The following is a 14,054-nucleotide window of genomic DNA, read 5'->3' on the forward strand; positions in this document are numbered from 1 at the left end:
CTCCAGAACCCCCCACCGTGGCCGGATGAGCCGATAGGTTTGAAGTATCGCCCTGGCGACAGCGCCGGTGGGGGGGGAAAGAAGAAATGTTAGGTAAGGCGAGGAGCGCCCCAACTTATCTCTGGGCTCCGTCAGGACCCCTAGACTCTAGTGACTCCCTTTCATTGCGAACTTGAGTTCACGATTCAGGACTTTCACCAATCAAACCACGCTTCAACCCTTCACGTCTCTACTGCGCAGCCAGGACTACCTACTAGGTACCTAGATAGGTAACCAGGTACCTGTCATTTGATTCACTAACACCTTCGGCTTCATTATTCAAGTGTTCCTCCGAATCACGGACTAATAACAAGCAGCGAACACTTGTCCCTAGTCAATGCGGCATCAAGCGTCATGTCTGACTCAAACACCATCAGCCTTCTGATTCCTCCGGAGCCCTCATCAAGACCGCAGAATCTGCAAACCCAGATACAGCAGATCATCGCACAGAAAGGTCATTTTCGTCATGTCACCGAACGTTCTCTCCTCGCCGAGATCCAGGGCAAAGCCCCAGCACAGGACGCAGTGCAACCTGGCCAGGAGGACGATCCTCAACCCGAGGAAGAAGATTCTCCTCAGAGGCGCCAGGAACGCGTTTGGAAGCGCAGAGATGAGATGCTGGAGCGCCTAAAGTGAGCCTCCTTGCAATCCCATTCTTTCGAAATCTGACCGCTCGTAGTTACGCCCAAAATGAAGTCCTCTGCGCCTTGGACTTTGTGTCTTTCTTGATTTCGCAGCAGTCAGTCCCCGCTCAGCATTCGATGTCGCCTGCCCTCCAACAAGCCGTCCCTGTGGGGACGTTGGCCTCGCGAATCCTCAAAGACAGACCTATCCCACCTTCTACGAAGCGGCGTCTGGCTTCTGTCTCTCAGGGTTGGAGGTCTGCGGGCTTCCAATCATCCTCGAAGAAGCTGGCTGCAGCCTCTGCTCGACTTCAAACAGAGGCAGAACGCGAGGCAGAGTATTGGCACCAGATTGCTGATCTCAACAGCAAAGGATGGTCGGTTTCGCGACTTCCACGAGATCGCAAAGCCATTGGCGTTCATTTCGGATTTGCTGAGTCTGCGCCACAATTCCGTGATCGAGGCTTCGCTCTTCTTCGCCAGACTGATGATGGCTCCGTGGTTCTGGATCGACAGATTGGCCTAAAGAAGCGCAAACGGCTGGGTGTTTATGTCGTCCGGGCCGGCGTTAGAACAGGCGCATTCGACTTTCAAACCCACAGCCCAGCCGAGACGACTGAACTCAACAGAAACCTCAACGAGTGCCGTAACGCCATTTTCGAAGAAGAATTATTCTACGAAATATGCCGCGAAGCCCGACTTGTGGCCAACCAGAGTATTACTACGCGCTCGCAGAGCGTTGAGATTGACGTCGGTGGCAAGTACCATTTGTCGCTCGTGTCCTCCACCGAAATCGAGCATGTGCCGGCTGCCAATGCTGAAGACAATTTAATAGCTCAATTTGTGGCAGTATCTCTGCGTTTGTTGTTGACTGCCGCTCATGAACAGAATCTCATCAGGCGATCGCAGAAATCGCCCCCCATGAGCCTCAAAGCACGACCAACCACCGAGTACGCGCTGCTCCGACCTGTTCTAGCGCATTTACGGCATCGTGCAGAAGCAGGGGCGTTTTGGGATAAGTGCAATGCGCTGCTAGGTGCCTTCAAGCAGGCGAATCTGCCGATCACGGTGTCTATGGAAGCCTCAAGCGCCGCATTGTTCCAACATCTGAAGATTGAAACGCCTAACAGCATACTTTCAGGCATGATGTTGCCAGTGAAAACCTCCTTCAGAATAAGCCTGACAGCAGGGCGGAGCTTGCAGATTGGACTAGCCACGTTTCTTGGGCCACCCCTCTTTGGCTCTCGCTATGAGATATCGTCGACCGATTTTGGATTTGCAACTATACCATTGTCTCGGCACGAAACTCGCGACGAGGCGTTGTCATTCGTGAGACGCATGTTGACATTGGATCTAGTCTCGCACAGCGAGACGCTAGCGGTGGCGGAGGAATCGGCAACACGATCGGGGGCGGACAAGAGCAAACGGGCAGAATGGGCGGTCTCACAGCCGCACAACGGCGAGTTGAGCTTGTGCGATGCTCAAGAGGCTATCGAGAAGCTGCAGATCGCGGTTCAACCCGGGGCTATCGGCGTCAAACTGAGCCCAGCGAGAAAGAAAATCGGGGTTCAGAATGTGGTGTGGTCCTGGACATCTACTGGATGTTCAAAGACCGAGGGAGCTGTAACGACCGCGGAAGCGGATATCACATTTGAGGGAGCAATAAAGGAGGCAGTAGAGCGCAGTAGCCACAGAAGCGGTATCTAATCTGCTCCCACCATTCGCTGCAGGTAGACCGATGCCGCGAGGAAGACGGCATGCCTGATAGAATTCCGGTGCACATAAGATCAAGCTATTTGGGTCAAACACGCTGCTTCCACTGTCTCTGTCTCTGCTCCTGCGTCTTCCCAGTTGCTCCCGATATCACATTAATGACCTTCTCTGTCTCAAACGCGCCATCCGTGACCTCCACCGCTCTCATGCAAAGATGCTCTTCTGTGATCCCTTGCAGAGGATTAATTTATCCGAAGACGGTGCACGAACGATGATTCGCCATCAGAGAGCATTCAGTCTGCACTGTCAACCCCAAAGAACTGAATCTGTTTCATGAATGGTAGGTCTAGGCGGAGATAAAAACTATTACGCCTCGATAAATCCGAAACCCGACAACTACGAGGTACTCCGTCCTCCGTCCAAATTCTACTACCACCGCAGTTGGCGCCAGGATTCTATGTGACATATTCGGCCACTTTCGCCTGCTGTTGACACAAGAATGTGCCATTGACACGCTGATAACTAGCCTCTGCTCTCGGTTCTATGGTTCCTCGCCCGGTACGTGACGGTGTCCAGCCCAGTCCACGGAAACGAAATCGGCCTGCGCGATCCTGCCAGGAATGCAGACGAAGGAAAGTCAAATGTGATCGCTTAGTACCGTGCGGTCATTGCGTTCTTTCCAAGAAACCATGTCATTACGGTCACGGCCTGGCTCAAGCCAGTGGAATTCGCACCGGGCGTCCTCCCGCCATCCAGGATGTCCATCGACATACACCCTATGCTACGCCACCCCAGGCTTCTGTCTCTGCGACAGGGCCGAGTCCCGTCTCGAATGCATCTCGACTCACTGGGAGTGCTCTGGACACACAGCTCAGTGCCCAATCCTCAGGAAGTATTGCAAACTCTTACCACCTTGGGCCAGCCGCCAATACCAATCTTCACCATATCGCAACCACTCCAAGGGACGGGAAAATTTCCTTAAACAAATCCAGACTGTTCGGTCAGAGCCACTGGACAAATTCCACCCTTGAGGTACGCCGGGCACACCAGCCGCCCACCTATACCTCGATAGTTTTGGCTAACATACCACAGCTCCAAAAGACAGCGGCTGTTCTGAGTTCTGAAATCGGGAATACGACGGACAATGAAATCCTTATACGATTGAAGTGGGAGATTGGTTCTCTCCTTCAAAAATGCAAACTCCGTTCCAAAAGTATCAAGTCCTCCCAAACAAGGAGGTGTTCTTCACTTCCGCGAGCGCATCCATCAATCGCAAAAGAGTTCGCAGATCAGATGGTGCACTTCTACGTCACTCGCTTTGAGTCTGTATTTCGCATCCTACACATTCCATCATTCTGGTCTGAATACGAGAAATATTGGCGCGACCCCAAGGGAGCTGAAACTGTCCTTCAACTCAAGATTCAGCTCGTCATGGCCATTGGAACCATTGTTCACCAAGATACCTCTAGAACAACAGATATTTACTTAACAGCGCGTCAATGGCTATACGTTGCGCAGGAATGGCTGTCGGGACCTATGAAAAAGGACCGGATCAGCATCAGTAGTCTACAGGTGCAGTGCCTACTGATCCTGGCTCGGCAGGTTCTTGCCGTTGGAGGAGATCTCGTTTGGATATCTATGGGGACGGTCTTTCGGACGGCCATGCAAATGGGCCTCCACCGTGATCCAAAGCATTTCAAAAGGATGGGTGTTCTGTAAGCTTTGGCGAAATTGAACAGAATTGATCCCTGGAACTGACTATAATGCTTTCTCAATCAGTGAAGGCGAGATCCGTCGAAGGCTCTGGGCCAGCATCTTGGAGCTGGATGTCCAAGCCGCCTTGGATGCCGGAATGCTACCTACCCTGTCATTGGGCGACTTTGACACGGAGGCTCCTTCCAACGTCAATGACAATGAAGTTGACGAGCAGACCGATGCCCTCCTGGAGCATCCCGCAACGACAACAACAGCCTCATCCCTCCAGCGTTTCTTATTCCAGTCGCTACGCCCAAGGCTGGAAATTGCCCGCCGCATGAATGGGATTGCATCCACTCTGTCGGAATCATCGTACAAAGAAATCGTTGCTTTAACCACCACAATAACCAACATCTGCCGGAGCTGCGCTGCCCATATCCCTAGAACAGACAGCCCCGACGTTGTATCCTTTCACAAAAATCTTGCAGACCTACTTCTCCGGCGCTTCCTAGTTCATCTGCATCGCCCCCTTGCTAGCCGGGCCCGAACTGATCCACTGTATTATTTCTCCAGAAAAATGAGCATCGACGCCGCCATGGCAATACTCTCTCCGATCCCCAAAAACGCCGAGTTTGCGCATCTCGTGTTATTGGGAGCTGGCATATTCAAGAATCGTATGATCCACGCGTCCCTAGCCGTGGCGTCCGAGTTACTCATGGAAGTTTCAGAGCAAGGACCGGTAGAGTACCACTCGCCCTTCCAGGGACCTTCTGGATATAGGAAGATGTTGATGGAAGCGTTGGGAGAGGCGCTTGGACAGACTTCCGAGCGAATTCGACTTGGAGAGACGAATGTCAAGCTACACATGAAGTTGAGTATAGCGATGCGCCAGACAGAAGTGGCAGGCGAGAGTTCTTGGTCCATGCAACAGTTGGCTCAAAGTGCCAAGGAGAGCCTGGAGACTTCCTACGCCACCATCCAAGAGCGGGCTACTTCTGAAGGGGTTGACATCGAGTCTAGAGGAAACGGCGGGATGTCTGAGGCTTTCGACCCGGATGACTTCGATCCAGAGAACTTTTTCCTTGGCCCCGACTTCACCTTAGACGACCTCTTCTTCGTCCCTGCAGATTTCGACATGGATGGCGAAGGCAGGCCTCCTCAAATGTGAGAGTAGGATATAGAGGAAACTACCGTCTTCGACTGTAATATCTTCTCATCTTCTAGGACTTGATCGACTACGAAGCATCCGCTCCTCTCCCACACCTTGAAATTAATCTGTCAGAGTATGGCCTCTAACACCGCTCGTAGGACTATCGTGGACACAATAATTTCAAGAGTAGTATTCCGCGGGCCCAAGTACGGCTTTGCCGACTTTACCCTGGCAAAGCATTCAAATACCAGGTACCTGGGTATTGACACAAGTCCAAAATCCGCAATCTGATCCGAGTTGCGCGGAGCGGGTTTCGGTCGTAAAGGATCCACACTCGCTTCCGGCACGTGGCGGCCATTGCGGGTATATGCATATACAATGTATATAAAGCCATAAAGAACCAGTCTTTGAGATGAGGAGGCTCTCTCTTCTAGTCTACAGCAGATTACGTTGCACTTTGCAGTCATCTCTGTCTATAGCCCTGATCAATTATGGCATCAACAGCCCTGCCCAGCCACCACCGGGCCCTCGTCCTCGAAACCTTCGAAGGAGGATTCTCGGTCAAGACAGTACCAACTCCGCAACCCGGCGAGGGTAGCGCCATCATACGCATCATCGAAGCCGGATTGATCTCCTATCATCGCGAGATCTACAACGGAGAGCGCAACTATGATTTCCCAAAGCCCATCGTTGGGGGATCGAGCGCCATTGCTCGCATCGTCGCTGTAGGTCCAGATGCCACGGTCCTGGAACCCGGCCAGCTCGTCTTGTTCGATTGTGTGATCCACGCGCGAGACAACCCGGACTCTCTCTTTCTCACAGCCCTCCATTCGGGTAACGACGCAGGGGCCGCGAAATTGAGCAGCGGGATCTGGCGTAACGGGGCGTTCGCAGAGTACATGAAGGTGCCGATAGAGAACTGTTTCCGGCTGGATGAGAACAGGCTGTGTCGAGAGCTGGGATACACCACACGCGAGTTGATGTACATTCTCTATTTGATGGTGCCGTTCGGTGGACTTAGAGACATCCGTCTCGAGGCCGGTGAGACAGTCGTTGTTTGTCCTGCGACTGGGGGGTTTGGTGGTGCGGGTGTGCAAGTCGCTATAGCAATGGGTGCAAGGGTCATTGCCTTCGGGAGGAATGAAAAGGAGCTCGCCAGGTTGAAAGAGCATATCAAGAGAGGGACCCCGGCCGCCAACATTGAGACCGTCAAGATGACTGGCGACTATGAGACCGACGTTGCCTCAATCCAAGCTTTCGGGACCATTGATGTGGTCATCGACCTCACACCTCCTTTTGCATGCAAATCGAAGCATTTGAAGAGTGCAATTCGCACGTTGCGCCGTGGTGGGCGGTGCAGCATGATGGGTTACGTTGAAGACCTGATCAACTGGAACGTCATGGCCCTGAACCAAACATTGAAAGGGAAGCTGATGTATGAGAGGGAGGACATTGTGGTTTTCATCAAGATGTTGGAGCGAGGCTTGTTTCCTCGGGGAAAGGATTTCATGGAACCCAAGGTGTTCAAGATGGAGGAGTGGAAGGAAGCGCCTGACGCCGCGGCGGAGTGGGCAGGAGTCGGTAAGTTAGTGATGATTGAGCCATGAGAGGGCTGTCAACCTTGCAGGCAGCGGAGCACACTCTTCATGGCATCATGAGGGAGTGATGAACTTGGTATCGAGGAGGCTTTCCGAGCCCCTCCCATCAAAAGATCAATAGCATCCTTGTCCGCCTTGTCCTGACTCGTGCGTGGTATCATGCCGCATCATTATTGGACTGGCCCCGAGTCATAATTAGAATATGGATCGCTTGGCGTAGAAACAAATGGGACTGGACTTGCAACCCGTTGAGCCGTCGAGGCCGTTCCATCAACCTCTGTCATACTTTCATCCAGTTCAATCCAACAGCATCCTCTCGCAAACACTTTCATCTAAGTGGTCGTATCCTGCGTAGCCTGCAAACAAACAGCATGACTACCCGGTACCGAGTCGAGTGTTCGTCACCAATCTTATATACCATGCAGTTGCCTCAACCCCTTGCTAATGATGGCTAGATGCACTGAAGGCAAGTCCAGCCCCTTTCCGCAACACGGGTCGCGAGTGTGCTGATTTTGCTACGACTGAAGACACATCGCAGAGACCAACTTGTACGTGGATGACCTTGTCGAATTTGTCCGATTGCTGATTTCCAATGTATAGATTGAATGGATCAAGGTAAGCTGGGAGCCAACAGTTTGAGCATCAAGCACAACCCTCACCGCGTGCTCCTAGGGTCTTCTTGCTGTTCCCTTTGTTCTCAACTCGCAACCAGCCGTCGAATATGACGGCACCAATGGCCAGAGCTTGGATACGATGGCGAGATCAGCACAGCAACGATATGCCGAGATCTTTAGAGATGTCGAGGATTTGATACTCGATCATAGTTTGTCTCGAGCCCGGCAAACGAACAGGTAGACGGACTAACGTGGTGCAGTCAACCAGCAAGCTATCTCGAATCCAAGATCTAAACTCAATATGCTGGTGCCTACCATCTCTGCCTTCTTCACCCCTCTGGCCCTAGAAGACGCTTTCCGATATCAAGATGCGAAGCGCGCCATCTCCTCCCGCCGTTTTGTTGCCCCATCATTCAACGACATCCGGCTAATCCTGAACACCGCTCAAGTGATGGCGATGATCCGGCCCAAGCCATACAGACAATTGAAAGTCAAGTTGAACCCAGGCCTTGAGCTTTTGACCTTTGATGGTGATGTCACATTGTACGAGGACGGTGCATCCCTACATTCACCCGAGGCGAATCCTGTGATTCTACGACTCCTTCATTTTCTGGCCCAGGATGTCAAAATCGGAATCGTGACGGCCGCCGGATACATGCAACCCGAGCACTACTTCAATCGTCTATCTGGCCTGCTTTTGGCTGTCAAGGCTTCACCGCATCTCAGTGCTAGTCAAAAATCCAACCTGATCATCATGGGCGGTGAATCCAATTTCCTCTTCGTGTTCGATGAGAAGGAGGAGCACTGCTTGCGGTATATTCACCGGCGAGAATGGATTCTGGATACCATGAAACACTGGTCGGAGTCTGCCATCCAAGAGCTTCTCAACGATGCCGAGTCTGCGTTTCAATCGTGCATTCGCACGCTTCGGCTGCAAGCCAAAGTACTCCGGAAAGAACGAGCGGTTGGGATTTACACAGCTGACCAGTCCAAGAAGCTCACCCGTGAACAACTGGAGGAAACCGTCCTGGTCGTTCAGCAGGTAGTGGAGACCTCTATCAATACGGCGCATTCTGAAAAGCCAGCCCCATATGCGGATATCCCCTTTACCGTGTTCAATGGGGGTGCCGATGTTTTCCTGGATATTGGAGACAAGTCACTGGGGGTACAATCATGTCAGAAATGGTTTGGGGGTATTCGACCATCCAGCACACTGCATGTCGGTGATCAATTTCTGAGTGGAGGGGGGAATGATTTCAAGGCCAGAAGTGCGTGCTGTTGTGCGTGGATTGCCAGTCCAGCAGAGACAGTGGCACTGTTGGACGAAATGATAGCACTGGGAAAGGGTGATTAAGGGCTGCGTCGGTCGAGATGGATGGTCTTGCAATCAGTGCTCGGCAAGATAGACACGAACAGCGGATTTATTAGTCCAGGATGCACAGTACCGACCTACGTGCAGGTGGTGCGAATAGGCGGCATCCGAATAAATTATGCTGATCGGAGCGGGAAGCTTCAAAAGCCCCGACCCCAGCGACCATTGATGTGACGTGATGTGATGGGCCGAATAGTGGTGAGTTGTGGGAGCCCGTTGATGGTGCTTGGGCGGTGCTAGTGCACAGATGGCGCTGCTAAATGCGGGAGGTTCGATCTGCGCAGGGGTTCGGCTGCTGGGCTTCGACTGCTGGGCTTCTTTTTGGGAGGGGGCGCGGCCACGGGGGCTCTCACCAAGCCCAAGTCGCCAACTGCCAACTGCCAACTACGGGTACAGCGGACGCGGACAACGTCTCATCCACCATCTTGAACACGAGGCTGTCTTTGCTCAGCAGTCTTATTCTCCTTGAAGCCGGGGGACCATGAATGCTGATCCTGTTGTTCTTTGACTGCTACTGTTGATGACTGTGAAATGTCAATCTCTTCCCAAACAATGACTTGTTGATCAAACTGTTGGCCTCCGAATTGAGCCCCCCTACAACCCTACCCTCCTGCACCTCCGCTACTGCGTCCGGCGCGCAGCCCTTGCGGCTTGCCTTGGATGCCGTCCTTTTCTGACCCGTCACCATGTCGTCGATGCGCGGTCTTGTCCAGTTCATAGCCGACCTCCGAAATGCCCGGGCGAGAGAACTGGAGGAGAAACGAATCAACAAAGAGCTGGCCAACATCCGCCAGAAATTCAAGAGCGAGAAATTGGATGGCTACCAGAAGAAGAAATACGTCTGCAAGTTACTCTACATCTACATCCAAGGATACAATGTCGACTTTGGGCACCTGGAAGCCGTCAACCTGATCTCCGCAACCAAATACTCTGAAAAACAGATTGGATATCTGGCCGTCACCCTCTTCCTCCACGAGCAGCATGAGCTCCTGCATTTGGTGGTCAACAGCATTCGCAAGGACCTGTTGGACCATAACGAACTCAACAACTGTCTGGCCTTGCATGCGGTGGCCAACGTGGGCGGTCGAGAAATGGGCGAGGCGCTCAGTGCGGACGTCCATCGGCTGTTGATCTCTCCGACCTCCAAATCCTTTGTCAAGAAGAAGGCGGCCTTGACGCTGCTCCGTCTCTACCGAAAGCATCCGGCTATCATTCAAAGAGAATGGGCAGAAAGAATAATATCGTTGATGGACGACCCTGACATGGGCGTGGTGCTTTCTGTCACCTCTCTGATCATGGCTCTGGTCCAAGACAATCCTGAGGCATACAAAGGGAGTTATGTCAAGGCTGCCCAGAGGCTAAGAAAGATTGTCATTGAGAACGACATTTCGCCCGATTATTTGTACTACAAGGTTCCCTGTCCGTGGATTCAAGTCAAATTTCTCAAGTTACTGCAATATTACCCTCCTTCGGGTGAGTCCGACATCGAACCCCCCTTGATCATTGAGCGCTCCTGACTTCAGAGCAGAAGATTCCCACGTCCGCGATATTATTAGGGAATCACTTCAGGCTATTATGCAAGCGGCAACAGAGACGCCCAAAAATGTCCAACAGAACAATGCTCAGAATGCCGTACTGTTTGAGGCCATCAATCTTCTCATCCACCTCGACACTGAGCACCAGCTCATGATGCAGATTTCTTCGAAATTGGGCAGATTCATCCAGTCACGCGAAACTAACGTGCGATACTTGGGCTTGGATGCCATGACCCATTTTGCTGCCAGGTCTGACACGCTCGATCCCATTAAGCGACACCAAAATATTATCATCGGTTCTCTGCGAGACCGAGATATCAGCGTCCGGAGGAAAGGTTTGGATCTACTATACAGCATGTGCGACACCACCAATGCTCAACCCATTGTCAACGAGCTGTTAAAGTACCTGCAAACCGCAGATTTTTCAATACGCGAAGAAATGACGCTCAAAATCGCGATTCTGACGGAGAAATATGCAACCGATGCTCAGTGGTACATTGATATCACATTGAGACTGCTCGCCATGGCCGGTGATCACGTTAGCGACGAAGTTTGGCAACGCGTGGTCCAGATCGTCACCAATAACGAAGAACTGCAATCATACGCAGCACAACATATTTTCGACTATTTGAAAGCCGAAAATTGCCACGATACGATTGTCAAGATTGGCGGTTACATTCTTGGAGAGTTCGGCCACCTGATAGCCGACAGCAAAGGATGCAGCCCGATCGAACAGTTGATGGTGCTACAAACAAAGATGATATCGGCGCCTGATCCTACGAGGGCGTTGCTGCTGTCCACATTCGTCAAGTTCGTCAACCTATTCCCGGAAATCAAGCCGCAATTACTGCAAATGTTCCAATTCTACAGCCACTCACCGGATTCAGAGCTGCAACAGAGGGCATGCGAATATCTGACCATCGCGACGTTGCCAACAGACGACTTGCTACGAACCATTTGCGACGAAATGCCTCCGTTTTCTGAACGAGCGTCCATCCTCCTGCAAAGGCTGCACAAGAAGAGTGCAGGAATAAGTGAAAGGAGGACTTGGGTGGTTGGTGGCAAAGATGCCAATGCCGACGAAAAAGAAGTTCTACTGGCTCAGCAGACAGGGCTGAAGCGATCTTTTACCACTATTGTTAATGGGACGAATGGGACGCCTGCGAATGCAAATGGCGTTGCAGTTACACCGGCTCAGAACGGAATGACCAGTGCTGCGAAGGACCTGGAAGGGCTAGATATGAATGGCCATGGCAATGGCGTGACGACTCCCGATCCGACCAGCGCGGCTCATCTTTCACCAGATTGGCAGATTGGCTACGACAGCCTGTTCTTTTCCGATGAAGGTGTCTTGTATGAGGATCCACAGATTCAAGTCGGCATCAGGGCGGAATATCGTGGCCACCTCGGGGTGATCAAACTCTACTTTACCAACAAGGCGTCTTTTTCAATCGGCTCCTTCACGAGTACTCTGGACAACAAATCAGCCCCCAGCCTCAAAATTGACACCAAAAGCCTCCCGGATTCATCAGTCAGTGCAGACTCGCAAGTCCAACAGACCATTGTGTGTACTTCAATCGCCCCATTTTCCGAAGCACCCACCATCCGCATCTCATATCTCGCTGGAGCCTTGCAGGGATATACTCTAAAACTACCAATTCTCCCCCACCGATTCATGGATCCGTCGGAGCTCTCAGCGGAAGATTTCTTCAAACGTTGGCGGCAGATTGGAGCGGGTCCCCTTGAGGCGCAAAGCACGTTCGGCTTTCGCAATCCACAGGCGCCAATGAACGACAAGTTTGTTCGCGATACCGTTGCAGGGTTCCGTTGGCGCCTCCTGGACAACGTTGATCCAAATCCGAAAAATATTGTGGGATGTGCGGTTTTGCAGCTGGAAAAGGGGAAGACTGGATGTCTGCTCAGACTAGAGCCCAATCATCAGCAAAAGGTATGATCCCGGAGAAGCCCTATGCCATGCACATGATCGAGACTGACCTGCCTTAGTTGTTTCGTGTTACGATTCGTGCGACACAGGAAAAGGTTCCCGAGGTCCTGTTGAACCTCATGCAGGAAAGGCTGGCCAGAGGACCTCCAGCTTAGAAATGATCTTGGTTCAGATCACCAACATCAGCATTATCAGGTCAGGGTACTCTGTCCTTTCCAGCACAAGTCGCATGGTGTTCAGCGGCCGAGGCGGAGCGGATATCACATGCATTGTCCTCAAGGGTGGGTGACACATAATTTGAGCATCTTCTTCCTGGCCATCAAATATCATTATGCCGTTCTTCCCCTTCCGGGCGTGGTCGTTTCGGAGCACACCACCAGTGTCCTCAATGTCATGAGATCAAGCTCTCGTATGATGCAGTTTCAATTCTTCTCTTGTTCCGTTTGCTCTAGCACTTTGGCGTCCTTCTTCGGCGGCCGCTCCCCAAATATCGTACTTCCTACCCTTACCTCACTACTTCCCAACCTCACTGCGCTCTCAAAGTCCTCTGACATTCCCATACTCAGCTCGAGTTCATCCTTGTTCTGCAGACCTAGATCTGCAGCGAGTTTGTCGCGGGTGGAGCGCAGCGTGATGAAGTCCTCGTTTTCTGTTTCCGGGGTTGTGGCCTTTGATCGCGCGATGGCACCAATAGTCATGAGTCCCTGGAGGTGCAGGTTCGGACACCGCCCATCGTCGCGGATGAGTCTGGCCAGGGACAACAGTTCTGGGGAGTCTGGATCGAGCCCGCTCTTGGACTCCTCACCGGAGGTATTGACTTGTATGAAGATCCTCAATTTCTCCTCGAGGCCGTTCTCGTCCATGGCCTGCTGCCCGTGTTCCTTGCGCAGTCGCTCGTTCCTCTCCGCCCGGCCTTTGTTCAACAGGTTCGCCTTCTTCTCGCTGTCCACGCTCTCCACCGCCCACAGGTTGTCCACGTCCCGCGCCACGGGCACGCACTTGTTCGACTGTAACCCGCCGATGAAATGCCACTTGATCGTCTTGGGCAACACCCTCGACTTCTCCACCAGCTCCTGCACGTAGTTCTCCCCGAAATGGTCGTGTCCTCCTTGCCCTTGCGACTGCTGCGTGCTGGCGGATTCTTCAGAGGATGATGATGATGCTGCTGCTGCTGCTGCTGGGTGATGTAGCGCGAGGATGTCCGAGGCTGGCTTCAGCTTCGACACGGCGACGACTCGGACGGGCGCGGCAGCGGTCGACGGGCTCGTGCCTGGAGAAAGGGAGGAGCTCCATGCGCTTTGGACTCGTTGCTGGACCGAGGAGAGGTTCTGTAACAGGGCGGCGGCGCGTTGCGGGTTGATCGTGATTTTCATGTCGGACGGCGGAGCGGTGGTGTCGTTTGAGGAGCTCATCGTCGCATGGAGCAGGTCGTGTGTTCTATTTCTATTAGTGTACAGGTTAGGAGTCAATGTAAAAGGATCGTGCAGAGGATCTTTAGAGATCGAATCGGATAGAGTTCATATCGAATGTTTGGCCAGCTACAATAATTTGACCGTGACTTTTTGAATGCGACGTCATTGTTCCCATTGGGGGACCTGCGGGACTTGCTCAAGCCATTCTACAAATTTTCGCACGCCTTGTGCTGCTACGAGCAAAGCCTCGTCAAAAGTCCTCATTCATTAAAGAAAGGGTATCCTCTCTAAGTGCCGTGCTCTCTATCAACGTAATCAACGCAACTTTGGTCGACTCGCAGCATATACAAAACCCTAG

At 52.4% G+C, this 14,054-nt stretch overlaps 6 protein-coding genes across 6 annotated transcripts; 5 read left to right on the forward strand and 1 right to left on the reverse strand.

Annotated features, from left to right (window-relative positions):
• Nucleotides 1-393: 393 nt before the first annotated feature.
• On the forward strand, nt 394-2,369 carry Z520_10266 (uncharacterized protein; the record flags this gene model as incomplete). The annotated part of the gene is made up of 2 exons (XM_016780759.1): nt 394-671; nt 719-2,369. The coding sequence occupies 2 exons, from the start codon at nt 394-396 to the stop codon at nt 2,367-2,369; spliced, it is 1,929 nt and encodes a 642-aa protein (XP_016628052.1).
• A 549-nt stretch (nt 2,370-2,918) lies between these two features.
• On the forward strand, nt 2,919-5,238 carry Z520_10267 (uncharacterized protein; the record flags this gene model as incomplete). Its single annotated transcript, XM_016780760.1, has 2 exons — nt 2,919-4,090; nt 4,155-5,238. The coding sequence occupies 2 exons, from the start codon at nt 2,919-2,921 to the stop codon at nt 5,236-5,238; spliced, it is 2,256 nt and encodes a 751-aa protein (XP_016628053.1).
• A 473-nt stretch (nt 5,239-5,711) lies between these two features.
• On the forward strand, nt 5,712-6,827 carry Z520_10268 (uncharacterized protein; the record flags this gene model as incomplete). The annotated part of the gene is made up of 1 exon (XM_016780761.1): nt 5,712-6,827. The coding sequence occupies one exon, from the start codon at nt 5,712-5,714 to the stop codon at nt 6,825-6,827; it is 1,116 nt and encodes a 371-aa protein (XP_016628054.1).
• A 744-nt stretch (nt 6,828-7,571) lies between these two features.
• Nucleotides 7,572-8,786, forward strand: Z520_10269 (uncharacterized protein; the record flags this gene model as incomplete). The annotated part of the gene is made up of 2 exons (XM_016780762.1): nt 7,572-7,641; nt 7,693-8,786. The coding sequence occupies 2 exons, from the start codon at nt 7,572-7,574 to the stop codon at nt 8,784-8,786; spliced, it is 1,164 nt and encodes a 387-aa protein (XP_016628055.1).
• Nucleotides 8,787-9,490: 704 nt separating this feature from the next.
• Nucleotides 9,491-12,293, forward strand: Z520_10270 (uncharacterized protein; the record flags this gene model as incomplete). The annotated part of the gene is made up of 2 exons (XM_016780763.1): nt 9,491-10,277; nt 10,333-12,293. The coding sequence occupies 2 exons, from the start codon at nt 9,491-9,493 to the stop codon at nt 12,291-12,293; spliced, it is 2,748 nt and encodes a 915-aa protein (XP_016628056.1).
• Nucleotides 12,294-12,706: 413 nt separating this feature from the next.
• Nucleotides 12,707-13,696, reverse strand: Z520_10271 (uncharacterized protein; the record flags this gene model as incomplete). The annotated part of the gene is made up of 1 exon (XM_016780764.1): nt 12,707-13,696. The coding sequence occupies one exon, from the start codon at nt 13,694-13,696 to the stop codon at nt 12,707-12,709; it is 990 nt and encodes a 329-aa protein (XP_016628057.1).
• Between the last annotated feature and the right edge of the window lie 358 nt (nt 13,697-14,054).

The sequence above is a fragment of the Fonsecaea multimorphosa genome (assembly GCF_000836435.1).
Source record: "Fonsecaea multimorphosa CBS 102226 unplaced genomic scaffold supercont1.29, whole genome shotgun sequence".
Taxonomy (NCBI): Eukaryota; Fungi; Ascomycota; class Eurotiomycetes; order Chaetothyriales; family Herpotrichiellaceae; genus Fonsecaea; species Fonsecaea multimorphosa.